This window comes from Candoia aspera, chromosome 1 (genome assembly GCF_035149785.1).
Source record: "Candoia aspera isolate rCanAsp1 chromosome 1, rCanAsp1.hap2, whole genome shotgun sequence".
NCBI lineage: Eukaryota > Metazoa > Chordata > Lepidosauria > Squamata > Boidae > Candoia > Candoia aspera.
This window is the reverse complement of record NC_086153.1, coordinates 53,953,657-53,981,527: the sequence shown is the minus strand read 5'-3', so window position 1 is coordinate 53,981,527 and position 27,871 is coordinate 53,953,657. Positions and strand designations below refer to the sequence as shown.

The following is a 27,871-nucleotide window of genomic DNA, read 5'->3' as shown; positions in this document are numbered from 1 at the left end:
CAGCATAAAGCAAAAATCACTGATATTTCTTATTTCTGTGTAAATGTGCTTAGGAGTATTTTAATTGGTTGAACTAAGAGATAGTGTACATATAACATCTCTGTCCCTTCTCCCATTATAACTTTCCTCCTCTCTTCAGTGCTCTCTTTTGACTGAATAATCATTATTTAATATAACATTATTAAATATTTACATTATTAAATTCACAGGTCTATATAAGTATGCAAAATTTGGAAATACATTTTTTCTCTAAACATATTTTACGAGTTTTTAGGAAAAAAAATATAAATCTCTATGACATACATTTCATGATTAAATCCATTATAGTCAGTATCTTCCTCCTTACCTTATAGTGCAATTCAGTGCACGTCGTCTTAGAAATAAGCCTGATTATGTTTTCTGGAGCTTACAGATATATGTATAGGATTGCAACCTCAGTCAGTTTTAATTTAAACATAAATTGGTTATCAGCCTAACTGGTACATCGAAGGATATCAACTATTTAAAAATATGGTTAAATAGGCTGAGAGATTACCCGTTAGCAGCAGCTGACTAAGAGCGTTCTCAAATTGGTTCATCAAATGCATTTAAAATCCGCATTTTTTTTTAACGACAGCTAGGTGATGCAGAAATATATTTAAGAAACAATTATCTCACATTTGAGTGTTAGGAAAAAAAATCTCAATGAATTTTGGGTTTTAAAAAATCTGAATTTCATTCTACAAACGCATGCTTCATTTAACTTTTGCATTTAACTTTTTCTTTCATATGTTTTCTAGAAATCCTATTCTATGCCTATTGGAATTGAATTTCAGAGACGATATGCAACTATTGTTTTAGATCTTGAACAGCTGAATAAGGATCTAAATAAAGTTTTACATAAAGTTCAACAGTATTGTTATGAGGTAAGTGTTTTTGTCTAGTTTCATGTTTCAGAAACAAGGTAAGTGGTAACCATAGGAGAAGCTACGGGTTATATTATCATTGATGCGTTATTGACACATTATTGATGCATTATTGACAATTCTTCTATGCTACCATAGAAGCATAGAAGTCATCTTTCATTTATATTTGATGTAGCTTGATAAAATAATTAACCTCTATCTGCAGATGAATGAAGAAATAGGATAAGCTACTGAGAGGCAGGTGAGACTTACTCTCTTTCACAAATAAAAAGCTAGCACAGAAATTAAAAAGCTTATAGCCCAGTCCATTATTGATTTTTTTATTTAAAGATACTTGCTTAATATATGGGATCTTCTTCTGATATTGGCTATTGTATCATTTCTGCATTCTGGAGCGGGGGATTTTGGAAAAGTCAAGATGACATGATTGAAGTCCTGCCCCTTTTGTATGTGTATCAACATTGCACACAAATGCAGGGGGGGCTTCAATCACAACTGCCAACTTGATTTTTTTTATTCTCCCCCCCAACAGATGATGCTGATTCTGCTTCTCATTTTGTTGAACATTAAGTCCAAACTATTGCTATTGCCCCAGTGAGGTTTTTCTTTAAAATCAAAAATTGTTGAGTAAAACATTAGTACACTGATAAGATACAATACTGCAGTTTTTAAATGTCAGTGTCAGCCTTAGAAAATATGGTCCAGGTGAGCATTTGGAATCCTGGCTCTTAAAATGTGACTCAGTTCAGTTTAATTTTATGTCCCAGCTTGCTCCAGAACAAGGTCTCCAGCCCTCAGACCATCCCACAGATCTGCGACGAAGATGTGAGGAAGAAGCTCAGGAGATTGTCAGACAATCAAACACCTCAACAACTGGACAACCTTGCGTTCAAAATGAAAATCTAACAGATTTGATTGCTAGACTCACAGCAATACTACTGCAGATTAAGGTAAATATTATTATCATTAGGGTGAGGATTTCTATGACATGTCATATTTTTTCTGGAACCTTTATTTGAATGTATAAGTAAGTTAAAACATGTTCTAGAGTAATCTAGTGAGAATTAGATGCTTTTTATTTTGCCTGAAAAGTCATATTTTGACTTTTCAAAGGTGTTATGTCATACTTCTGCTTAATTTTGTAACAAACATTATATTTTGGTCATATTTTGGCCATTGGCAACCCTCCTGATAAGCCAGCAAGTTCGAGCTAGCAAAGAAAGTGAGAATTTGCCTGTTTTTTTTCCTTTTTCTTATTCGCTCCCCAACTCAGGGAGAGGTAGGTGTGTGTGTGTGTGTGTGAGTGTGTGTGAGAGAGAGAGAGATAGGTGGGAACAAAGGCTTCTCCCCTGACCAGGCCTGGAAAAAAAGGTGAGAATTTGCCTGTTTTGTTTTCTTTTTCTTATTTGCTCCCCAGCTCAGGGGTATGTGTGAGGGAGGAAGGGAAAGGGAAAAGGTTTCTCCCCTGACCAGGCCTGAAAAAAAGTGAGAATTTGTCTGTTTTTTCTTTTTCTTATTTGCTCCCCAACTCAGGGCTCTGTGTGTGTGAGAGAGAGAGAGGGAGAGCAACCTTTTTTAAAATGACTTCAGCAGGCAGAGGCTTCTCCCCTGACCAGGCCTGAAAAAAACAGTGAGAATTTGCCTTTTTTTTTTTTCTTTTTCTCATTTGCTCCCCAACTCAGGTGTGTGTGTATGTTCGAGGTGGTGGAGTCTTGTGAGAGCTGCAATCTGATTTCAACATGCCTAAACGTAGATGTTCACTGAGTGTGAAATTATGGCATCTTGTTCAAGAATTTGGGGAGCAGATTTTCAGTAGTGATGGTGATATTTTGTTTTGTAAATTGTGTGAAGTTAAGGTATCGGCCCAAAAGCATTTTAATATTCAACAACTTTGTGACACTGTGAAACACAAGAGTTGTTTAGCAAGATTTACCTTCACTGAGAACAGGCAACGTCTCCTTTTCGAGAGAGCTTCTTCAACTGCAGGTTCATCAAATACCCAGTCAGAATTTTGTAAGAATCTCTGTACAATAATGGTTAGTTCATATATTCCCTTAAGGAAATTAGGTAGTGGCAGCCTCAGGTATTGTTTGGATAAGTACACCAGTTACCCGATTCCAAAAAATCAAATTACATCTGTGCCTGCTATGAAGATGTGTTAGAAAGATAAGATCTGCTGATGACAACAATAAGATATGGGTTTCAATAGATGAAACAAGTGATGTAAACGGAAGATATGTAGCCAATGTTGTTATTGGCACTCTGAAATGTGGCAAGCCTAGTGAAGTATTTCTTCTAACATGTGAAACTCTAGAAAAAGTAAACAATTCCACTATTGCTATGCTCTTTGATGATTCTATGAAACTACTCTGGCCAGATGGTGTAAAAAGGGGAAGTATCCTTCTCTTTGTAAGAGATGCCACTCCATACATGACTAAAGCAGCCAAGGGACTTAAACTTCTTTATCCAAAAATGATCCATATCACATGCCTTGCACATGGTTCACACAGAGTGGCCGAAGAGATTTGAAGCAACTATCCTGATGTAGATAATTTCGAATGGGAAAAAAACGTTCATTAAAGTTCCACTTCGAGTACGAAAGTTCAGAGAAATTGCTCCTACTTTGGCTGTCCTTCCCCAACCTGTTGTGACACGTTGGGGGACTTGGCTGGATGCAGCTATGTATTATTTCACAAATTATGCTTCCTTGCAGCAGATAGTTAAAAGAATTTGACTGTTGTGAATCTTCCTCCATCAAGATTGTGCAAGATTCCTTTTCTGAAATCTTGGCTGGAAACTTAGCATATATAGGATCAAACTTCAGTGGATTATCAAGAGCAGTCACCCGCCTTGAAACTATAGGAATGGAACTTAGTGATGCACTGAACATTGTAAAACAAACTGAGAGTGATATAAATCAAGCAAAGGGGAAAGTGGCTGAAAAAATTAGTGATAAACTGCAAAGAGTGCTGCAATCTAATCTGGGTTATTCAACACTTTGCAAAATAAGTAATGTTCTAAATGGACTTGAAGCAAAATTTGAAGACTTCAAGCCAGAATTTCTCCAGATGAGTTTGCTTTTTTCAAATTAGTTCCTATAGCTTATTGTGATATCAAACAGAGTTTCTCCAGATACAAGAACATACTGGTGGACAACAGAAGGAGTTTTGAGTTGGATAACCTCAAGATGCACATGGTATCCAATGCAGTTCTGCTGTTAATGAAAACTAATCCAGGGATGACCATTTTACTCTCAAAACATTCATTTGATTCCTTCAGTACTAGCACTTCTGCACTGGAAGTGAAGAAGAATAAACCTTTTAATTTGTATGTGTATGTGTGTAAGCACATATTTTTAAAAATTGGGTGCTAATTTCAGAAAAATTGTAAAGTCATATTTTTGCTTTAAAAGTCATATTTTTGCTTTAATTGGTCATATTTAAATGGTTTTGAGGTCATAAATGCTTGCATATTTCTAACATTTTTAGGTCATAGAAATCCTTGCCCTAATTATCATCACTGAGAAAATAAGAACACTTATTCTGAGAAATACACTCCGCCAGTTTGGGTCAGGGGGCCTGTTGTAACCAATTCACATGCCTGAATCTGGCCTCATAAATAAGCAATTGTTACATATAGGATGTAACCTCCATATACACTCTTTAATCACCTTGTATTCATTTTTCTTAGCAGAACCTAGTTTGTAGTGATTCCCCATTATTTATACTTGATGCGTATCAAGGTATTAAGAGTTTATCTCCCAGCCTGTGCAGGATGCAGTGAGATGGAAGCATCCACAACCATTTCTCCTGGGGATGCCTTCCCCCACCATGTCTATGTCTCTCTGTTGTGTGTGTCTGTCTGTCTACGTACACATATATTTAAGCAATACATAACTGAAAAGTTAAATTTTCATTCTATTCTAATTAAGTTTATGAAATTTCTTCCAGTGTCTAGCAGAAGGAGGTGATCTAAATTCCTTTGAGTTTAAGTCATTAACAGATTCATTGAATGACATCAAGAATTCCATAGATCCCACCAATATCAGGTAAAAACTTAAAAGTAAACATATATCAGATATCATATATATTGTAACATTTTCAATGGGATTGTCTATTATATGCAGATGCAGACCATTTAGTAGGGGAAAAATTTGGTCAATGGTAGCAGCATGTCAGTCCATTTCATGATGAGGCAACTATATTTCTCAGATTATAAGCTGCCTTCATCACCAAAGTGAAATGAGGTACAATACATTAAAACATAAAAACAAAGTAAAAGAGTAACCCAAACCTTGTTAAGCAACATATTCAGAGAAGAAAACCCCATAGCACCCAAGGATTAATAGTCCAATACCAATTCTTCCAAGTCCAGGTGTCCTTCAGGAAGCCTATGAAGATCTGGCTCTTCCAGCAAGTCCTGGGCTCTGTGGTTTTGTGGACCCACTAATATGCTACATATGACAATTTTAAGTTTTGTATTCCCTGGACAGTTATTTGCTATTTGGTTCCCCTTTTATTGTCATATTGTGGTTTTAACTTGTCCTGTTCACTGCCTTGTATTGTTTGACAATTAGCAGCTTTACAACTCCAATAGATACATATCAGTGAAGGTGCCACAGATTGCTCTGCCCCAGAACATGCTGAAAAATCACATAAGCAGGGTCAGGGTTGTGTGGACTTTGAGGGAATGCTGTTCCAAAGAACAGAGGCAACCATGGAAGACGCAAGTTTCTGAGATCCCACAAGATGACATAATTTTATCAATAAGACCTGGAGCATGCCCACCCTCTTAGATCTAATAGGACAAGCAGACATAATTGGAGAAAGATGGTTTTTGTGGATATCCACGCCCTGAGACATGAAGTGCTTTATAGATGACAACAAACACCTGGAAACAAGAGGCAACTAGTGCAACTCATAGAGCAGAGGTGTTACCTGCGTGAACCAAGGTTACTTGTACATATGCTTCCCAGTGGTCTTGAAGGGCAGCCCCATGTAAAGCTTGTTGCTGTAGTTCCAACACAAGATGACTAAGGCATTAGTGACTGAGAATAAGACCTCCCAATCCAGGAAAGGGTGTAATCGAAACACAAGGTGGATCTGTTTAAAGCCCCCCGCCTAACCAAAATGGTTACCACCTGTTTCAGCAGGAGCTATAATTCCAGGAGGACCCCTAAATTATGTGCCAGTTCTATTTGAGAAAGTGCTATCCCACTTTCCAAAGTACCACAGTTGAAGAATCCACAGCCACTCAATCTTGCTGGGTTTGAGCCTAAACCTCTTCCTCTTTCAGACCCTAGCAGCCTCCAGAACTTGGAAAGAACCACATCTTGTCAGTGGTCTTGATATATGACTGGGTGTCATCTACATATTGATGATAACTGTCCCCATGTTAGTGGATGACCTCACCCAGTAGCCTCATGTTATGTTAAATAGGAGCTGGGAAAGTGCTGAACTCCAAGGAACCCTGCAAAGCAGGTGTCTGAGTCTTAGTCCCTTCCCTTCATCAATACCAACATGATGAAATTAGTACTATTACAGTGCAGTGCCCTCTGCTCCAATCCTCTGTGACATTTTAGAAGGATACCACTATGTTAGTATCAAAGATGACCAAAAGATTAAGTAGGGCAGGAGAGTCACACTACCCCATCCTGGTCCTGCCAAAGATAATTTATGAATATAATAAATGCCATCTCTGTACAGGACACAAGCCCAAGACCTCACTGAAAAGGATCCCAATGACCTGCTTCCTCCAGGGTTCTCTAAAGCTGCAATCCCACCACTTCCCCAAAAAGGGAAGGTTAGAGACCAGTTGGAAATTATCCAACATGATGGCACACACCACTGCCTCCTTCAGTGGGCCACCTCCTCAATTCATGGTAACTACTTCAAGTGAATAGTGTTTGCTCTTCACTGTGTTAAAAGACATGATTTTCTTTTATAGTTTATGTTGAGAAATACGGTCCCCTTTTCATGAAATCGACTGAAATTGTACCAAAAAAGGCAAAGTAAATAGCCTGATGTCATAAGAATGAACCATTGTTGTGTGTAAAGTTAAAACATGTATCTAAGCACATTAATGCAGTCTGTATGTGGACTATTTTCAAAATAGTAACGATGAAGAACTATTTTTATTTTTTTAGCTGTTTCCAGAATAATGTAGAGATCCATGTTGCACATATCCAGAGTGGCCTCAGCCAAATGGGAAATTTACATGCTTTTGCTGCAAACAACACTAACAGAGACTGAGAGAAACATTTACCTTATAATCCAAGTGTACAGAATACAGTAGTGGAAAATGCTTGGTGTGTACGCTTCACCAAATATCCTACTAGCTGGAAGACAAAGGAAAAGAAAAGGATATTTTGAGAATGGTTGTACTGCTTCTGAAGAAACCAGCATAGAATTACCAGCATTGCTATGGACTTCATCACTTGCTATGCACATAATATTATCTTGTTTTAACAGCTGAACTTTAGTTATAATATATGTGTGTATGTGTGTTGTTTTAAACTGAAAGTTATGCAGACATGTTTTCATACAAAGGAAAAACTAAATGTGGTTGCAGCAAATCCTGGCAACTATATTAGAAGTTTTGAAAGCAGTGAAACTGATACAACACAGATGAGGGATTGTATTAATCTCTTGATCTTGGAAACCACGGTCTCTCATACTGTGTCTTAATAGCTTTTTGATTTTAGCCTCTGAACAGTGTGCTGATTGATAAATCAGTATGTATATTCCTGCTTTTGAGAAATAGCAGGATAATGGAATACCTGAAGGAGTGGTATCAAATAGATGACTATTGTACACTTGTGGATACTGAGAATCCCTGTAAATCAGTTAATATCTTTGGAATGTTTAATTTATTGTAACTTATAAAAGTAATTGAATGAAGGAATAGAAAAGAACTGTTGAATTCCTGTAAATGGGTATGTTTTTTCCCTTCCATAATGGGCAAAAAGTTTTTTAGTTAAGATATTTCACACAAATAACTGGTAATATTTTCCACTGATTGGTTTGCACAATTTAAACTAAATACCTGGTTATCAAGCAATTAATATAATTTTATAATGCAATTAGATAGCCAGTCCTCTAAACTGCCTTAAAAACTAAAGACCTGAGGAGTATAGAGAAATATTGATCTTGTAAAAAGGGTGTATTGAGTTGTTATATTTAGTATAACCTTGTAAAACTTCAGTGTAATAAATTGTTTTCAGATTTGAATTTTCAGATAGCTGTAGCAATGTTTTGATTCTTTAATACCTCATAAAATGAGGTCTTTTGTATGTTAATGTATAAAGAAAATGTAAACAATTATTTTCAATTTAAAATTTTGTATAGTTTTAAAAATGAATCTATATTCTGTGTCTGTATTTATGCTGCTTCAGAATTTAATTGCAGAGTCTATATTTAGCAAAGGCTTTTCTTTTAAGAAATGCATAAATTTTATTCTCATTGACTGATGAGCTTGCAATGTTTTACAAAAGTTGGAAACCATTTTAAACATGAAAAGTAGGTTGGAATAATTTTCAGAAATGGAATAATTGTTTTCAGAAATGCATTCTTGCCTAATGTGGAGATGTGAGGCAAAGAATTCTTAGGCTGGGAAAAATGTATTTGGTGAGAGCTAGGCAAGCCTTATCAGAAGGCATTGTATTAAACCAAAAGGAGGAGGAAACAAGCACAGAGTCAGTACAGAAGTTCTTGGCATTAGGAACCTTTATTTATTTACTTACATGATTTATATGACCACCCATCTCACAACAGTGACTCTGGGCAGCCTACAAGGATTAAAACCACAGCTGCAACCAATAATGCATGATAACGCATGATGCCAGAGGTAAAACAATACTCCCCAATCATGAAAAATAACTTCAGCACCAGAGCTCACGTAACCATGGTTGTGTATGACAATGGAATAGGCCCAAGGCAAGAAAGAGTATTCAAAATCCTCAGAATGAAGCAGCAGGGAGACCAATAAATAGTGGTCTCCAGGGTCTGAACACCAATCCATTGGAGGAACTAGAAATCCTAAAATGGGAAAACACATAGGATTTGAAAGGTGGTGTAGTTATGTGGGTGAGAGTCATCACTGGAATCTAGAGCTGAGAGAATGTTACGTGTTCTAACAAAACACATCAAAAAGACAGAGGAATGAATGTATGTAAAGAAACCATATGCCTGTGAAGTAATTCATGTCCCTGTTGAGATCATCTGAGCAAGATTAAAAGGCGTAAGAAACAAAAGTGATACCATTGTGGGAGTTTATTACAGATTACCTATTCCAGCAGAGGATGTGAGCAATGCCTTTCTAAATCACTTTACCAAGCTCTCAAGAGGGCCAGATATGAGGGCACTGAGCGACGTTAACTTTCTCAAAATCTGCTGGAAAACTAAGAAGTGGGATATACAGCAAATTTCTCATCTACCTTGTTGACCATTTCAGAAGGCAGAGAAAAAATGTGTCAGCAATCCTGGGCCTAATCCTGAACAATAAAGGGGGGGGGGAATTATCACATGTTGGAGTCTGAGATAACCACAGGAGGAAAAGTTGGGTGAAGTCAGCCATTTACCTCATAAATTGTCCTGAAGGGAAAAGTACTAAGTGGGATCCCAAGGGCTCATCCTCAGCTGGTGCTATTCAACTATAAATAACCTAAAGATTGGAACAGAAAGAAGGCAGGTTTGCAGATGACACCATGAAGGGGAATTGGCTAATACCTTCGGGAACAAAATTACAATTCAAAATTACCTCAGTACACACGAACAACTGAATGCTGTTCAACTGTGACAAGTTTAAGATATATCTCATTAGGAAAAATCAAATGCATAAGTGCAGGATTGAGGGGACTTGGATTGTTATTGAGAAGAATTTGAGAGTTATAATAAAGCAGCAACTGAAGATGAGCAAGTAACATCATACAGCAGCTAAAAAGGCCAGTGTAATCTTGGATTGCATTAACCAAAGTGCTAGATCCAGATTAAGGAGGTAATATTAGCCAGTTTGGTCTAGTGGTGAAGGCAATGGGCTAGAAACCAGGAGACAGAGAGTTCTAGTTCCTCCTCAGGCATGAAAGCCGGCTGGGTGACCTTAGGCCAGTCGCTCACTCTCAGCCCAACTCACCTCACAGGGTGGTTGTTGGGAGAATAGGAGTATTAGGTATGTTTGCCACCTTGAGTTATTTATAAAAAAAAAATAAAGGGATAGAAAATAAGTATTTCCATTATACAGTATTCCACAAAGATTAGATTGTACTAGGAGTACTGTTCCAAATTCTGGGCATTGCAGTGGAACAGTGGTGGATCCTTACGGTATGTTTCAAATAGCCAGTTGGGGATACAATAATTTAGTGGATTTTGTGCTCTGAACAGGAGGTTGGACTAGCTGACCTATAAAACTCCTAACTCATACATTCTATGAGTCACTCAAATACATGGTTCATTAAAAATGGGTTACATAATCATGGTTTCTTATTTCTCTGCACAATAATTCTATAAATTATAGTTTTAATTGATTAAGCAAGATCCTGATACTATTGTAATACAACTTTCAGATTTGCTGTCTAATCTTAAGCCTTACATTATTTTTTGTATTGATAATTGTTTTCTAGTGGACAAATGTGTAAATATCACATTTAAATATATGTTACAATTGGAAAAAAATATTTTTATGGTATCAACCAACTTGTAGATAAGGATGATCTAAAAGCTTTGGTATATCTTTGTCTCTCACCAAAGACTCTGCAGCAAATTTAGCTGCCACAGGATAAGAGGACATGTGCTATTACGGACTAACAGCTGGCTAAAAAGACAGGAAACATCGTACTGTAGGACTCAATGGGCAAATCTCATCCTGATGATATGTGCACAGTGGAGTTCCCCAGGAATAATTTGTACATAAATCTAGGGCTGAGCAGTTAGATGTCCATGTTTGCTGATGATACCAAACTCTTTAGGATAATAAAATCAAGAAATTGTGATGAGCCTCAAAAGAATCTCTTCACACTGAGTGAATGGTCTACAGACTGGCAAATGAAATTCAGTGTAACCAAGAAAGTCATGTATCTTTACACACACATTTCCTGTACTTTAATGGAATCTCAACTGTCAATGGCAGATCAGGATAGGGAATCTGATAGCTCAATGAAAATGTCAATCTAGCATACAGCTGCTGTTTAAAGAGAAATCCTGTGCTTTGAGTACTGGAGAATGAAACCAAAACTAGAATTTCCAGTGTGATAAGGCCACTTACTATATTGTGTGCAGTTCTGGTTGTAATATCTTAAGGATATTACAGAGATAGAAAGGTGCAAAGAAGGGTACTAGAAAGATTAGGGAGGTGGAGTAACTCTCTTATAGGGAAAGGGTATAGCAATCAGGACTTTGGAGCAAAGGGTAAGAGAAGTTGTGATAGAGTAAAACTATGCCCAGTATAGATAATGAGAAGGAATGTTTTTCTCCATCTCACACTGTCAAAACTCCATGTCATTTTAGAAGTTAAATGCAAAGAGGCTTCAGATAGAAATTCTTATTCCATATAGCACATACTTAAACAGAGGAATAATGCTGAAGGTTATGCCTTCTGAATCATAGGCAGCACGTGGTGCATACTGGTTGTTGGGAAGTGACAGCGGAAGGGGGCTATAGGCCTCTAATCCAAGTTTGTGAGCTTCCCAAATGCATCTGTTTGGCCACTGCATAAGGCTAGCATAGATAGGCTAATGGCTGTTTTGTTTTAAGAGTGCAAGACAGCAGCTAGTAGATCATACAACATCCCGCACCTTAATTTAGAAGCTTAACCCCAATACACAATACTAAACAATAAGCACCAACACTCTACTTTCCCTGCTCGTTCCCTCTCCAAAAGGCCAAACCGGTAAATAGAGAAACTAAGTGCTGCACCATCGCAGATAAAAGTCATGTGGAGAGGGTGCACCTTATATAAAAAATGCTTCTGCTTGCAAAACCAGGCATCTTTCGAAGAAGCGGTTAGAGAAAGTAGCTTCTCAACACCAACATCTCCATGGGTGGTGCCTGCTCTGAAACGCAGATTTGTTCTTTTAACACTCTTCGCAGTGAAGGGCTGCAAAGGCGCCAGAAGGTTGGGCAGATGGGGACCTGCACATATTTGTTCTCCCCTCCCCACCCACTGTGTGCCTTTCTCAATCTCGGTGTTCCCCACTCCCAGAATGGCGGGTGGAGGCCTACTGTCACCCACTTGTTGCTCCTCGGCCAGAGGAAAGGTCCCTTCAGTCGATCGCTGCCAGACTACGAAACACTGAACGGAAGGAAAGACAACTGACCCCTGGCCTTTCTGGCCAGCTTGGCCCTGAGGTTCCAAGGATCCACTTCCAATATTTTGAACAGGAGCTGGAGTTTCATTTTGGAGGGATGGGGAGGGTTGCAGTCCTGGGGAGAGGACTTCTGCTTTTACCAAGAGAAAGTGCTGCATCTCGCAGAACAAAAAGGGAGTCAAACATTCCGGATTTAAAAATGGGGTTTACTTTCCTTAAAGGTTTTTTTTTAACCAACGAAGGAGAGGCTCTTTCAGGCAAAGTAGGTGCAATTGCTGCCTGGGTGGGAACTATATGGAACGGCTGCCGGGGTTGCGGGGGTGTCGGCATTCCTTCTAAGCTGACTGAGTGCCTCCGGTTAAGGAATCAGCATGGCTCTCTAGTCTGCTGAGTAAACTACTAAACCAGGGATGTTACTTCCGCGGAGGTGGGTTTGACTTCATCATGACCTCTCCCCCAGTGAAAGAGAGAAGCTGGGTGGGAATCGGATTGACCATCACAACTCCCGGGTGTTCAGAGGAACATCCATGGGTTCACCACCCTCAGGACTCATAGCAGATACCATAATGCAGCATCTAGAGACTACAGCACTCCCACACATACAACCAAAAGTATGGCTCCAGTATATAGACAACACCAATAAAAAAGGAACAACTAGAGAGGACACATGAAACAATCAACATCTTCAAAGGAATAACATTCACAAGGGAAGAAGAAAACAACAGCACACTCGCTCCCCTTCCTGGATCTCCTCCTGGTTCAATAAAGTTTGTCTTCCTTCTCTGAGGGTTAAATATACTGGAGATGGCATGCTGTTATTACTGTCAGAACCAAGCTTGCCTCTGACTCAGAATTAGTTTCATTTTCTGAGTCAGAGGAGGAATTGGAAATTTACCAGGCTGGAATTGGAGAAACGAAACTCCAGCATGACTCAGCAGAGCAGGAAGGATCTACAACGCTAATTGGGTGTGATCCGGAGGATTTGAATATGCCAATCAGTGCGTCAGAGACGGGCTGAAAAGCGCGCAAAGGAGAAGGCAGCTCGATTGGCTGCAGGAGACTCCAAGCACGCCAAAGATCGGGATAAAAGGCAGCCGTGCAGAGAGCGAGCTGCTGGAGACAACTGATCCTCTAAGCCTGCAGCTTCAGAAGAAGAGTCCTTACCAGCGCCAGAGTCAATGTCTGTGGCCGAAGAGGAACCAGCATTCAAGCTCCACTCCAAAGATGAATTGAACTCTGCATCTGCTGTCAATGAGAAATCAGCGTCAGCCGTGCCCAGCAGCCTGCACCTTGCTTCCAGATGAGAAACTGCAATTTCCTCAGCCGCCAGGACAAGCCCTGACGTTCCAGTGCCACCATTTGCCTTTAGTCTAGCATACCCGTGCTTGGTATGTTCCATCATGTTTGGGGATTTCATACCTATCGTGCTCAGGATCTGATAGCCAGCTTAGTCCAGGGCTTCCAGCCGAGTTCAGCCAAGTTCCAAGTTTCAGGCTTTGCTCTCAGTCTCCAGTCCAGAGTTCCAAGCCAAGTCTGGGGCTTTCAGCTGAGTACAGTCTAGTTCCACGTCCCAAGCCTTGCTCCAAGCCTCCAGCCCAGAGAATCCAGCCTAATCCAGGGCTTCCAGCCGAGTCCAGCCTAGCTCCAAGTTCCAAGCCTCGCTCCAAGCCTCCAGTTGAGAATCCAGCCTAGTCTGGGGTTTCCAGCCGAGTCCAGCCTAGTTCCAAGTTTCAAGCCTTGCTCCAAGTCTCCAGTCCAGAGAATCCAGTCTAGTCCAGGGCTTCCAGCCGAGTCCAGCCTCGCTCCAGTTTCAAGCCTTGTTTTCAAGACTTCAGTTCAGAGTACCCAGCCTAGTCCAGAACCCCCAGCTGAGTCCAACCTTGCTCCGAGTTTGAGTCCTGCTCAGAGCCTTCAATCCACCTGGGTCTGTTGTTCATAGTCCTGTTTTCCAGGTCCAGTGAGTCAGAATATGCATCAGTGTTATTTCAGTTCGAGAACTGTTACCTCTAGCCCTCGAGTTCCAGCTGAATCCAGTTGGCCCAGTTGAGCTTGCTACCCAAACCTTCGCATATCAAGGACTTAATTATTGTAAATAGTTATTTAATAAAGTGTGTTTTTAATAAGATCTTGTCTGGCTGCATTGTCTGAAGAGGACAATTACTTGCCAAGTTAAATCATATCCTATGCTCCATTCTTTTTTTTTTTGGTAATAAATTTTATTAGATTTAAGAAGAAAAATTAAAAAAAAACTACAAAGAAGAAAAAAAACTAAAAAAGTGCAAAAACACAAAGGAGAATTTTTTTCAATTTTACAAAAGATGTGGCTTCTGACTTTAAACAGCAAGGATATACAAAAATTTCAATTATCAGTCTCTTACTCTATATTAAACCCAAAACACATTATTTCTATGAATCATTCCACTTCAACACTTAATAAAAATCACTAAGTACAGTTACTCCTCCCCCTTATATTAAAATAAAAAAAAGAAAATTTCATATAAACCATAACCCTCTTTCTCCTCTCCAAAAAATAAAACATACTTAATTAATCCATTCCTACCACTATTCTATACATTTCTGTCTACTATAATAAGAATCAAATTAAAAAGCTTAAGTTGTCTACTATTATACTTAATTGTTGTTTATTCATTCAGTCGCTTCTGACTCTTCGTGACTTCATGGACCAGTCCACACCAGAGCTTCCTGTCGGTCGTCACCACCCCCAGCTCCCCCAGGGACGGGTCCGCACCACTAGAATATCATCTATCCATCTTGCCCTTGGTCGGCCCCTCTTCCTTTTGCCTTCCACTCTCCCTAGCATCAGCATCTTCTCCAGGGTGTCCTGTCTTCTCATTATGTGGCCAAAGTATTTCAGTTTTGCCTTTAATATCATTCCCTCAAGTGAGCAGTCTGGCTTTATTTCCTGGAGGATGGACTGGTTTGATCTTCTGGCAGTCCAAGGCACTCTCAGAATTTTCCTCCAACACCACAGTTCCAAAGCATCGATCTTCCTTTGCTCAGCCTTCCTTATGGTCGCAGCCATATCTTATTGCTGGGAAAACCATTCCTTCACCCAAGTCAAGTGCAAAGTTGTACCGGGAGCATGGCTGTTATCAGAAAAAGTATGGAATGTGTGTATTCTTTTCTCTGTCCCATTTTAGCCTTTCGACAAGCATATCTGGATTGGTGGAGCAGTTCTGCCCATGGAATGCAAAATATAGCTATAAAAATAGTGGCAGATATTTCTGCTGGCAGAAATAAGTAACCAAGTGCCTTCCAGATAGTATGGCCTAAAGCACTGACAATTTTTCATTGTCCATAGTGGCTGTGGCTGATGGGAGTTGAAGATCAAATCAACTGGAGGGCCCCCAGTTGCCTTTCCTTCAATCAGAATTCTGAGGGTTTTTGAAACCTTTTAATTCCTCAGTTGGGCAGCCTCTGTATAAATGTATAATTGCACTTTTCATCATCTTTTTTCTAACATTTACAAATGAGATGTTTTCCTTTCTTCCTGATTTGCATGTATCTAGCTTAACAGTAAAGACACTTGCAAGTTGAATTCAACTCTTGATGACTACGTATTTCTTATTTGAAAAAAATGTCGAATTTGTTTACCATTCCATTCTTCTAGTCTAATTACTACAGTAGTGTTTTTAAAAGAGTTTTTTTTTCATAACTGTCTTTTGAAATGTTCATGTTAACAAAGTAGGTAATCTTTAAGGTGGAAATACACGGTTTTGCGCAATTTTGAATAAAAAAGTATCTGTTTGGCGAAATTCATTATATAGTCCAGCAGGTGGCAGCTGAGTTTTTATTCTTCCATGTTCCTTTTCTAGATGTCTGCCATGACTGTATTTAAAAAGCTAGCTTTGGAAAAGAAGATGCCAGCATAGAAATGATCTACATTACAACATATATTAGATTCTTGATCTAATTAATTAAATTATTACTTGATAGAACTTCATCAGCCGAGTTACAACATAATGTAGGTCATAACAATCCTAACAGGCCTAACTAAATAGCACAGCTATTCTCTCTGAAAATCAGGCTTGAATGCTGATTTTGAACTGTTGGCTGGGAATTCTGGGAGCTCCAGTCTGTATGGCATTCTGAAGAAAACTGGATTATAACGAGTGTCCTGGCAGAGGCAGAGGTGAAAGATTAGATTAAAATGTGAGCTAAGCAGGATGTTTCTGGAAAAAAAGAATAAAAGGACCCTTTTTCCTTTCTCATTGTTCATTTCTCTACAGTACAGGAGTGAAATGTCGCCGTTTTAGCCTGGCAGCCAACCCCAAACTAAATCCTGTAGTACTCTACAGCAGAGCAGGGTAAGGGCATGGAAGAGCAAAGGCAGAGAAATGAGTGCTTGTTTCTCTGCGTCTCTTTCCTCAGCTTTTCCCCATTTCTAAATATCATTGTAAATCTCTAGTTCCAGATTGCCAGGAAGTTAAACAGTATCCCTTGGGCATTTGTTCTAAAATTAACATGCAAGTACTTAGTGAACTGCATGAAGCCAAAGACACTGATTGCAGGAACAACTAGAAATTAAGTAAACACTTATTCTGGGCCAGCTGGCCACCTGCCTAGCTTGATCCTAACGGCTCCTTTGTGCTGCTTGCAGAAGTGTTGTCTTTAAGTGCTGCCAGTTAGGGTCCTTACCAGTGGGAAACGGGAAGCCTCTAGGAAAGGCTACTGTCCAGTGGTTCAATTTGTAATTTGTGTAGGGAAGAGCAACTGCCTTTCATATTCACAGTAGAAAAGAGCTCAGCCTAAGGTCCTGGAGAGAGTGCTGCTGTCCAGGGCATGCTGAGCTACAAGGACCAATGATCTGATTCATAAAAGATGTTTGACAGATAAAATTGCAACTGTTTCCCAAAGGCTGCCTTTTTTTGCCCCTCACAAGGGAGAGATTTTGGAGAGCCAATGTAAATAGACTTTTTGACTGAAACAGCTGCACCATCTCTTTCTTCTACCTCATTTTCTTTGCTTTCCTACAGATGGTCTAGGATTAATGACATGAGATTTGAAGAGCCCATTTCCTGACTCATAAAGCTGATACTGTGCAGAAGACTTAATATGCTGTCCCAGAGGAGGTGAAGATAGCATTAGGTCATTTCCATAAGCTTGAAGATTGCTTTTATACAAAATAGAAAACAAGTTTAAAAAGCCCTTTAGCACATCCTTCTCAAGATTATCTGTGTGTTTAAAGAACTATCTTCAGAATATAGAAAGACTGTTAAAGAGATACGGAATTCCTTGCTCAAGGATGATGAACTTCAACTCTCACTTTTATTAACTATACCGAATGGGATTACTCAGAATAGTAATTCATCTGGAGGGTCAAATGTCCACCACCCTTGCCATTGCATAGGACGGGGACTACTTTTCTCTACGGAGCAGTTACGCGTGATGTCGTGAGCAAAATTAAAGTTGACTGTGGACAGATTGAAGGGTACGTGTTGACTGTCTTTTTGGCTTAGTTTTTGTGGCATCATCTATTCAGGGGGTTCAGACTTGCTGGAAATACCGGTGTTGACTTCACGTTCTCGTCGCTGGATCAGGCTGCTCTGCCTTTCGGCAAACCGAGCGAATTCGCCGGCAGTTTGAACTGCACCACTACATGAATTGGTGGTTGTCACGCAAGCTTTGCAAACGTCAGAGAGATTTCTGCCCGGAAATAAAGATGGCCACCCGGCTCGAGTTTACTCGAGATTAAATCGCCCCGAACTCCATGGGCTTGGCTGCCCCAGGACTGCCCTCAAGATATGTTCCCAATATGCTCGGGCAAGGCAGGCAACTTTGCAAAGACAGTAGGAGCAGCAGGTAGGCAGGGACACGGCTGCCCCCACAGCAGCTACCCTTCCTCTCCTCTCTCCTCCCGCTCGCAGACCTGCCTGCCTCGCCGGAAGATCCGGGTCGTGAGGAGGGAGCAGGAAGTCGGGACGTGGCCGCCCAGCTGAGCAGCGGGGGGCGAGGCAGGCGATGGCGGCCGCGGCGGCGCTCAGTTCGGAGCGGCTGGAGGTTTCCATTGATGGCCTGACCCTGAGCCCGGACTCGGAGGATGCTAGGCCGGGCCAGGCAGATGCTAGGCCGCTCCCACTCGCTGGCAGCCGAGGCGGCCGAGTGGGGACTTGTGGTCAGCCAGGGCAGGCGAGGGACGAGGCCGGCGGAGACAGCGACAGCGACGGCGGCGGCGGCGGAGCGCTGAGTCTGGAGCGGCGCTGGGGCTTCGGCCTGGAGGAGTTGTACGGCCTGGCGCTGCGCTTCTTCAAAGGTGACCGCCTTTGCCCCTTCCCGAGGCGGGAAAGTGACTAAAGTCTCCGGGCTCCTTGTGCGTCTCGCCTCTCAATCGTAAGAGGGTCTGTGGGGAGAAAGCTTGTTAGCCTCCCGCCCCAACTCAGTTCGTAAAGCCCTGGTAATCTTAAACTTGGTATACGTTTACTTGGTTGGTTTGTATCTGTGGAGAGAGATCCCCGCCATCCTCAGGTTTGTTGAGAAGCAACAGAAATACTCAGTGAATCAACGATTCAGTTTGCAGGGGAATAGATTAGTTGCAGAAGTGATATTAAGTAGACTTCAAATATGCAGGCAAAAGCGAAATTGCTAGATGAAGTGTATTAACTTTTTCAAATAAGCCTGAGTTGTATGTAGACCAAGCACTCCTTTTTAAAAAAGATTATGTAGCCTTATGGAAATATGGGAGCCTAGAGGCCTATAAAATGATATTGTGGTGCTTGTTCTTTCTTCTTTTAATGTTGATTGCTGTTTTGGAACTATTTTTCATTTGGATGTAAACAATCCTGAAAACCTTCCCAGAATATTTTAAGGCTAGATATACTTTTCAATAAAGTCACAGAAGGTAATATAAAAGCAAAGATAAACAAGCACATAGTTGGGAAAAGACTTGCTAATGTTTAAATAAAATATGAAGTCAAAGTACAGAACACGCTGCAGCAAATTATGTTATAAATCCATTTTTGTTGCTCATATTCTATTTACAAGTACACAGCAATTGTTTCTGCGGTACTACTGCACTTGGAAATATTTTATTATGTGTTGGAATAAATCTGTGAATTATATAAGTAACCAAGGAATGCTCTTTTCTAAAGGGGAAAAGTTAGGTTCTATAATAGGTACCCAACTTTTATAGAAATTCTCAGTGTGTATCTTTGAGAAATGCAAAAACATAAAAAATGCACATTTAGAATGACTAGATAGTAAGTTTATACCCAGGAAATGTGAACTTTTGTTTTCATATCTTTGATGTTTCTTTTGTGCTAGAATGTTATCTATCATGTAGTGCAATCATACTTATTTTTATTTCAGAGCAACAAATAGTAAAATTTAGTATTAGATATATGTAGGATTACATTTCTGAACAAAATAAGTTCCATTCCTGGATATTTTATATCTTTTATAATGTGATATGTTTAACCACCCATGAGGGTGCCAAGGTAAGATCTTCCCATCTGGAAGTTTATATTTTATATTGTATATTTCATATTTGTATTTTTATTTATATTGAACCATTTTAGTGAGTTGCTATTTTTATTATTTGTAAGCTGCCCAGAGTCGTCGTATGTGAGATGGGCAGCAAAGAAATTTAATAAATAAGCAAACAAACAAACAAACTTACATCAGATATCAGATCATGGGAACCAAATATTAACTATTCAGTGAAATATTTAAGAGCTTGTCACAACTGTGCATATTATCACTTAGTGCAGTCTCAGTATTTCTTTGCTTGCCATAACAATTTGCAGGCATAGAAGTATTTGTTACATTACATTACATCACATCACATTACTTTATTAATTAATTATTCAAATAGGCCACAAGTTAGCCTGAGCTGCCCATTTAATACTTTGAGGTAATGTACAGTGTTCTACTATCATAAATATGCATTTCTTGAAATATATTATTGCCTTTGAAGGTCAGCCTAACTGATCACTTTCTGTATAAGAAATGGTTGCTTCTACAAAAATCAAAAGGAATAAAGTTATTTGAGAATAATCATATATTGTTCTCACATATTAGTTACAACTTTTATATACAACAGATAGTTTCATTTGGTGTCAAAGGTGATTTTCAGATACTCCATTTTTCTGTGGCTTTTTATGCCATTCCAAAATCTGCCTCAGATGGTTGAGGTACCTTCTGAAGCAGATTTGATAGGTATAATAGGCTTGAAAACAGAGCTGTTCAGATTATGGAGAGCTGTAGTTTTTTAAGATTCTTGAAGCACCATTACTGTTACCATAACAGCTTTAAAATGTTGTTAGTATAATTTGGTATCTATATAAACATTATGTACTATTTTAAATAGTTTGGAATACTAACTGCTATTCCATTTTATATGGAGCCTTTCAGCTTGACACTTTGTAGCAGGAGGGATTGCAGAACAAAGTGGTAAAGCCCATGTTTTGCATGCATGAAACCTTAAATCCTAGTAACTCCAGTATTAAGTACTAAGACTGAAGGAAAAGAATGGAGATATATCAACCTAAAATGCAAGATCTAGTATTTGTAGAGCTTCTTAATATTTTGCTCTACAAAAAAAATTAAATCTTCTAAGTCAGGTTGTATATATAATATATTTAATATGGAAACTGACAACCTGAAAGATACAATGTATAGTAATTATGCAGTGAACAAATGAAGTTTTAAATACTGTGTGAAATGCAGCCAAATATCTCCTGGAATTTTATTACTGTAAAATTGGCTTTTAGTACCCAGTATTATATTAAGTGTGTGTGTGCGCGTGCACATGAGTATGAATGAAGGTCTGCAGTTTTTCTGCCTGATGTGATGAGAGTATTATACACCTTTAAATTTTGGCAAGATTTAAATTGGTATAAGGCAGAAGATTATCTACTGCTTTCTTGTGAGAAAAAATGCATCTTTAACAACATATGCATCGCTTTATAATGTTAACAGTGTGTGTGAGTTCAGTATTAATGAAACTATGAAGTTTAAGAGTATAAAGATTATTTTTTTCAGGCCATTATACTTAGGAAATATACACAACTCTTAGGGCAGCCTAACATTAGTATGTTAACAGCTCTTAGTACCTTTATATTTTAATCCTTTAAGATTAAAAATGAGTTATTTGAGTTATTAAAAAGTATGTGAGTTACTTGGATTTTACAATATTTACAGGAGTTCTATTAAAAGTAAAAATCCTCTCTCCTTATATTTGCTTAATTTTTTCATGTCATGAACAGTGTAATTTTCAGCATGCTTAGACTAAATTGGGAAGTTGAAAAAAACATTCAAGAATGTAGCAATGGCAAACAATTTTCATATTGCTGTCAAAGAAACTACATGGTGTATCCAAGAACTTTTCAGAAGTTAAGCTCAAAAGGGCCCTTACCTTTTATTCTGATACAGACAGTAGCACCTAGACAGCATCTTGAAAAAAAAGCTAAGTCAGGTCAGGCCCATTCAGTACTTGGATGATTAACTACCATGAAATTTCAGGGCTTTAGGCTAGACTGGGAAGGCAAAAAAAAAATCTTGAAAGAACACAGTGGCAAACCAGTTGTACATTGTTGATAAAAAAAAATTAACTTGGGTGTATTCATGTAGTCACCAGAATAGAGCTTGATTTAAGGGAATCTGTCATTTTTAGACATAAGTTTCACTAAATTGAATATTGCTTAGAATATTTTATTGTTCAAAATCTAATTAAATATTTTCAGTTAAAATATACTGGAGATGAATTGCTAAGTACTCTTTTATTTTAAGGGCAAGCCTTTGATGTCTCATTCTCCCTCATCATAATTTCCTTTATTTGCTTCCCTGAATTGTTTCCACATAGTTCTTCCTTTGTCCCATTGGCATCTTTTTGGTTAAAGCATATTTGAGCTTTATCTTTGGAAAGTATATTCACATGGGTAGTATTTCAGCATTCAGTTTGCACTACAGTAGAAAAATAAAGATAGGCTGGCTCTTAATTCTGTGCTGAAATCTATAGCTGACCATTAAAGAAAATTTCTTTAGTAGAACTTTTAAAATCATGTCAGTTGAAAATGCACCATATATGTAATATTTAATTTTTTGCATGTGGCTTGTTTATTTTCTACCCTGCCTTTGTTGTTATAAATAAGGTGGCGAACATACCTAATACTCCTTCCTCCTCCTATTTTCCCCACAACAACAACCCTGTGAGGTGAGTTGGGCTGAGAGAGAGTGACTGGCCCAAGGCCACTCAGCCGGTTTTCATGCCTAAGGCGGGACTAGAACTCACAGACTCCTGGTTTCTAGCCCAGCACCTTAACCACTAGACCAAACTTATGTTCTGAAAAAGTTAAAATGAATTTCCTAAATATAGTAAATTCTACAATAATAGATGTAAGTGTACTCTACATGGACATATTGATTTCCACCCATGAAAAATTCCCTTCTTATTCTCTTCTTTTCTCCATTTATTTCGATAATGTTTGAAGACATTTCTTAATCTTGTTCTTGCTCTCTTTTCTTGGTATGTGAAAGGATTGGGAATCCACAGGTACCTAAGTGACCATCTAATAAAGCAGAAAAATGCAAGTCGTCTCTTAAAAATATTGGAGTTGCTAAATCAGAAACTGTTTACCATGTCATAGTCAATTTTAAATCTCCGTTGAAAACTGTCAGGAGAAATTACAATTAAAAACAGGTAGCAAACAGGCACTGTGGTGCCTTACCTCTAGTATATTTCTAATGTATCATGCTGTAGATTGTGGCTACTGCCACTGGATTCAAGAAATACGGTCACTGTCATTGCTCTAAAGAAATGTTCTATACAAATGCTGCAGAGCTATGCTTGGAGTACAAAGTAAAAAGAAGAAAAGTAATGTTAGGCAGAAAGAGAAATTGTGGTAAATTGAATGTTCCAAAAGTTGCAAGTTTTAAATTGGTAGACTATGTTGGAGTGTTACAAATTAGATTATCGTACTTTGGCAGCTGTGTTGAGTTATCCTTGATCGTTTGAGACATACAGGTACCTTGGAAAAGTACATGAATTCTGGGGCCAAAAGATTTTGAAGCAGAGGGTTGCAATATACCTATTGTATTTTTTTAAAAGAACACAGATCTATTCAAGATAAAAACTTTGTTATCCCTGCTGATATTTTTGTCTGAAATATTAATATATTTATATTGAGAAAGCAAGCAAGCAAGCTACTCACCCTTCCAGTCCCAATTAAATCCAAATCAAGCTTGATGTAGGGTAGTAGGATATTCATTTTATTTATTTTTTATTTATTAAATTTCTTTGCTGCCCATCTCGCATACAATGACTATCAGATCTGAGCTACAAAAATCCCGATGACTGCTAGATGGCAGAAAAGAGAGTTTTCTGTATCTCCTTGCTCTCATCTGGTGGTTGTCCCGAGTTTTGGAGCCCAGATCTGCTAGCCATAATATAGGTTCCTCTCTTTTGATATCGTTGAACTATGACCTTCCAGTCATCTGGGGCAACATAGGGTTGTTGGCCAGAAGATAATGTGAGAGAAATTTGATACCCGCAACAAAATGTTTCAGTGTATCCTAACAAGACTGCATCACTTTAGGGTATCTGCTTATCAACCATGTCCTGTTTCAGGATAAGCAGTGATGGCATCAAGAAGATTGGCCCATCTCTTTTTGCTCCTGGGTTTTCTTTTCCAACTCAATATTCCATAGTTTCTGGAGGCTATGACTATGCTCAGTCCTTATTGAAATGTATTTTGAAGGCTTTTTAAAAAAAGACCTTTGGCGTATCTAAGAGTCACCTGAGCATGCTAATGTTTCCTTTTCTTTCTTTCTTTTTCATGGTCCTAATTTCTTTCCAGCTTTGTCTTCTTTGTTATTGGTAGAGCACAGAACAGTACTGACAAGAGAGCATATCCATTGTATTTGAAGGACACCCAGTAAATTAAGCTCCTGGTGTGAATAGGTCTTTTAATGGTATTACTTGAGCAGATAAGGGACAGTATTGACATTTCAGTTTATTGGAGGGCCTTATCTCTTTCTTGTTGGGTAAGTAGGAGGTATTTAAGCAGGACAGGCCCATCACTCTAAGTCGGTAAGGAGAAGTGTTTAGTTGGGAGCAGCAGGTTACTATTAGATATTTTGTCACTTTGTTTTCAGGAATATTGTTCAAAGTAAATAATTCCTGGGTATCAGCTTGAATTTTATGCTTCATTAATTGTTCTTGTTTTAAAAGTATATGGTACAGATCAACATTTCTAAGTGTGGTCCTAGGACTCCTGGGTGTCCCCCAAGACCCTCTCATGGGCCCATGAAATCAACATTATTTGCCAGCCTATGTAGAAAAATAATACAATATTAAAATCCCATAAAATATCATGAGAAGTGGTGGCAGCAAATGTGTCAATTTTAATTTTTAATACGGTAAATATCAATAAGTATAACCCATACGAACAAAAGCTCTTTTGGGGTCCTCCATTTTTAAAAAAGGGGAGGGGTCCTGAGAAAAAAAATGTTTAAGAAACTCTGGTATAGACCATTCCTAAATAGTTTATTGTCTGAATTATGCTGTCTAAAAATTACTCCCTCATTTGTGTTTATGAATGACCCAGGAAACTAATATTTTGAGATAAATACTCCAGGTAAAGTACCCTAAAATGGCAATCCAGTTTGTTGTATTATACCAATTGAGACTTAATCAAAACAATGAGAGGTGTCTGAGTAATATTTGGACCAAACAGTACACCTTTTTAAATTCCAGGGAAAAGATATAATGCAAATGGATTATGAAAAAACTTAGGAGGCTGGTTTTATTATAAGAAGAATAATTTCCGACCTTACCCATCCAACTTTCACGTATTCAAACAAGGCCAAGTAATATGGTTTTGCATAAGATGGGGCTGAAGAGGGAACAGGAATTCCATGCCTGAAATTAGTATGGCCAGTATTCGAGACCTCTGATGCCAAGGCCAACAAGAGCATGTTTGTGCAAGTTTCAGCGGGCATTCATACCGACTCCATTATGATAATACAGCATAACAGAAATAACTCCTCTATACCGACTTACTATATGACAAATAGCTCTTGCATTTGCATCTTTGTTCCATGTTTCATCAGTCAGCATTTTTTCAAGCAACAGCTTTTGCTCTTTTGTGTGTTTTGTAAATTCACTGAGTGTGCTGTAGTTGGCATATGCTCACTAAACCTAAAGATGTGCTCTTTTATATATATAACTTGTGGTTGACCTGGGTTACAATTTAAAATAGACTAAATTATTGTAAGATTATCTTTGTAGCGTAAGTACAGTTACATTTGATGCTCTTGCTTACTTCACATGAACCCTTCGAAGCCAGATCAATGTTTATGGGACATAAATTTAAAATGGATGATATTCCCTTTGTGGCAAATGTTAAAAAAAAAACTAGATTAAACTTGTGAAATGGATAATCATTTATTTACTGTAGTTTTTAATAAGGTCCTTTCAGTCTTTCCATCCCTGCATCTCTGTTAGCTCATTTATCAGTCATATCTGTAAATAATTCATTAACCTGCTGTTTAATAGTTAAAAGTAAAAACTATTTGTTTACTTCACTGTTTTTGTAATTTTATTATGTAATTTAAATTATTTAAATTTATTATTTAAATTATATTCTAGAATCTATACATAAACTAACATGAATACTTGCTAGGCATATTTTTATCCTAGTTGTATAGTTAGAAATAGGATTTATGTATTGAAAATAATAAAAAGACAGGATATATTGTTTTTATAAAGACAAAATGACATTGATATAGATAATTCTGCATATATGTGATTTTTACTTTATATGTTTATTACTACCCATTATTTTTATTCTACTCTTCTGAGGTGCACAGGGGAGCTTATAGCATTTTTATCTTAACAATAACTGCAAAGTGTGTAAGGCAGGCCTCCAAAGCCACCTATTGAGTTCATTACTAAGTAGAAACCCAATCCAGATCTTTGATCCTAGTATACTCAATTATGGCACCATACTCTTTTTTTTCAATAAAGTTCCTTACCACATATGAGGCTATTAAGTGAAGCTGCCATTCTTGATGGCTTTCCATGTAAATGTGTTGGGATAAGGCTTGACTCATGTTCTTAGCGTTTGTGTGGAATTAGGTCTTTGTGACTGTAGGATTGCTTTTCCCTGAAAATGTAGGTGAGTCTTTGTTTATTGCCTTTCTTGGAGGTAACCTGGAAAAAATCAATATTCACTCCTCAGTTCTCTGCACTGGGCAACCAAATCAGCTAGCGTGACTGATTCCACTGTCAGGGACCATTAGAGGAGATACGACATTTCATCATGTTCTTAACTGTGGAATACATAGCACTGTGGCATTGATCATTTGTATCTTGAAATTCACTGTATCTTTTACCTTCAGAAAAAGATGGCAAAGCCTTTCATCCCACTTATGAAGAAAAACTCAGACTGGTAGCCCTGCATAAACAGGTTCTGCTGGGACCTTACAATCCAGATACCTGCCCTGAAATTGGATTCTTTGATGTACTTGGAAATGACAGAAGGTAAAAAAATATTTGTAGAGCTATCTATCAAATACATTGTTTGATTTAGTCAACATATATTAACCTAAGATTGGACTATGGGTTGAAATATCAGTAGTATGGTGATGTCTTATGAATTCAGCACCTGAGCACATTTTTAAACTTTCTAGAGGCCTAAAAGGTGGTTATCTATATATATTGACAGAAGGTTTGTATTTTGTAGTTAAAATAGTAAAAAAGTCAAACGTTATATACATTTGTTGTTCTCACACAACACAGAAATATGAACGAATGTTTAATCATTAATGTACAGTGGATATAAAAAGTCTACACACCCTTGTTAAAATGCCAGGTTTTTGAGATGTAAAAAAAATCAGACCAAGATAAATCACTTCAGAAGTTTTTCCACCTTTAATATAACATACAAGCTGTACAATTCAATTGAAAAACAAACTGATATCTTTTAGGGCAAAAAAATAAAAATAAAACACTAGAATAATGTGGTTGCATAAGTGTGCACTCCCTTAAACTAATACTTTGTTGAAGCACCTTTTGATTTTCTGACAGCATTCAGTCTTTTGGGGTAGGAGTCTCTCAGTATGGCACATCTTGCCTTGAGAATCTTTGCCCACCCTTCCTTGCAGAAGCGCTCCAAATCTGTCAGATTGCGAGGGCACCTCCTGTGCACAGCCCTCTTCAGGTCACCCCACAGATTTTCAATTGGATTCAGGTCCGGGCTCTGGCTGGGCCATTCCAAAACTTTGATCTTCTGGTGAAGCCATTCTTTTGCTGATTTGGAGGTATGCTTTGGGTCGTTGTCGTGTTGAAAGGTGAAATTCCTCTTCATCTTCAGCATTTTAGCAGGGGCCTGAATGTTTTGTGCCAAAATTGACTGATATTTGGAACTGTTCATCATTCCCTCCACCGTGACTAAAGCCCCAGTTCCAGCTGAAGAAAAGCAGCCCCAAGGCATAATGCTGCCACCACCATGCTTCACTGTGGGTATGGTGTACCTTTGATGATGCACAGTGTTGTTTTTGCACCAAACATACTTTTTGGAATTATGGCCAAAAAGTTCAAAGAAAAACATCCAAGCCTGGCTACATTTTGCAAAAACGTACATCAAGTCTGACAAAAGCATGTGGGAAAATGTGTTATGGTCTGATGAGACCAAGGCTGAACTTTTTG

The 27,871-nt window shown here is 38.4% G+C and overlaps 2 protein-coding genes across 2 annotated transcripts in view; both read left to right on the top strand.

The window, feature by feature from the left end:
- Positions 1–9,137, top strand: part of LIN9 (lin-9 DREAM MuvB core complex component) — a 43,615-nt gene extending 34,478 nt beyond the window's left edge. The window contains exons 12-15 of the mRNA XM_063304286.1: positions 780–905; positions 1,673–1,855; positions 4,856–4,953; positions 7,051–9,137. Coding sequence (XP_063160356.1) covers positions 780–905; positions 1,673–1,855; positions 4,856–4,953; positions 7,051–7,156 — 513 coding nt within the window. The 3' untranslated portion in view covers positions 7,157–9,137. The remainder of the gene's footprint in view (positions 1–779; positions 906–1,672; positions 1,856–4,855; positions 4,954–7,050) is intronic.
- An 8,729-nt stretch (positions 9,138–17,866) lies between these two features.
- The window catches only part of ACBD3 (acyl-CoA binding domain containing 3), a 28,374-nt gene continuing 18,369 nt past the window's right edge, over positions 17,867–27,871 (top strand). The window contains exons 1-2 of the mRNA XM_063304333.1: positions 17,867–18,478; positions 26,563–26,704. Coding sequence (XP_063160403.1) covers positions 18,187–18,478; positions 26,563–26,704 — 434 coding nt within the window. The 5' untranslated portion in view covers positions 17,867–18,186. The remainder of the gene's footprint in view (positions 18,479–26,562; positions 26,705–27,871) is intronic.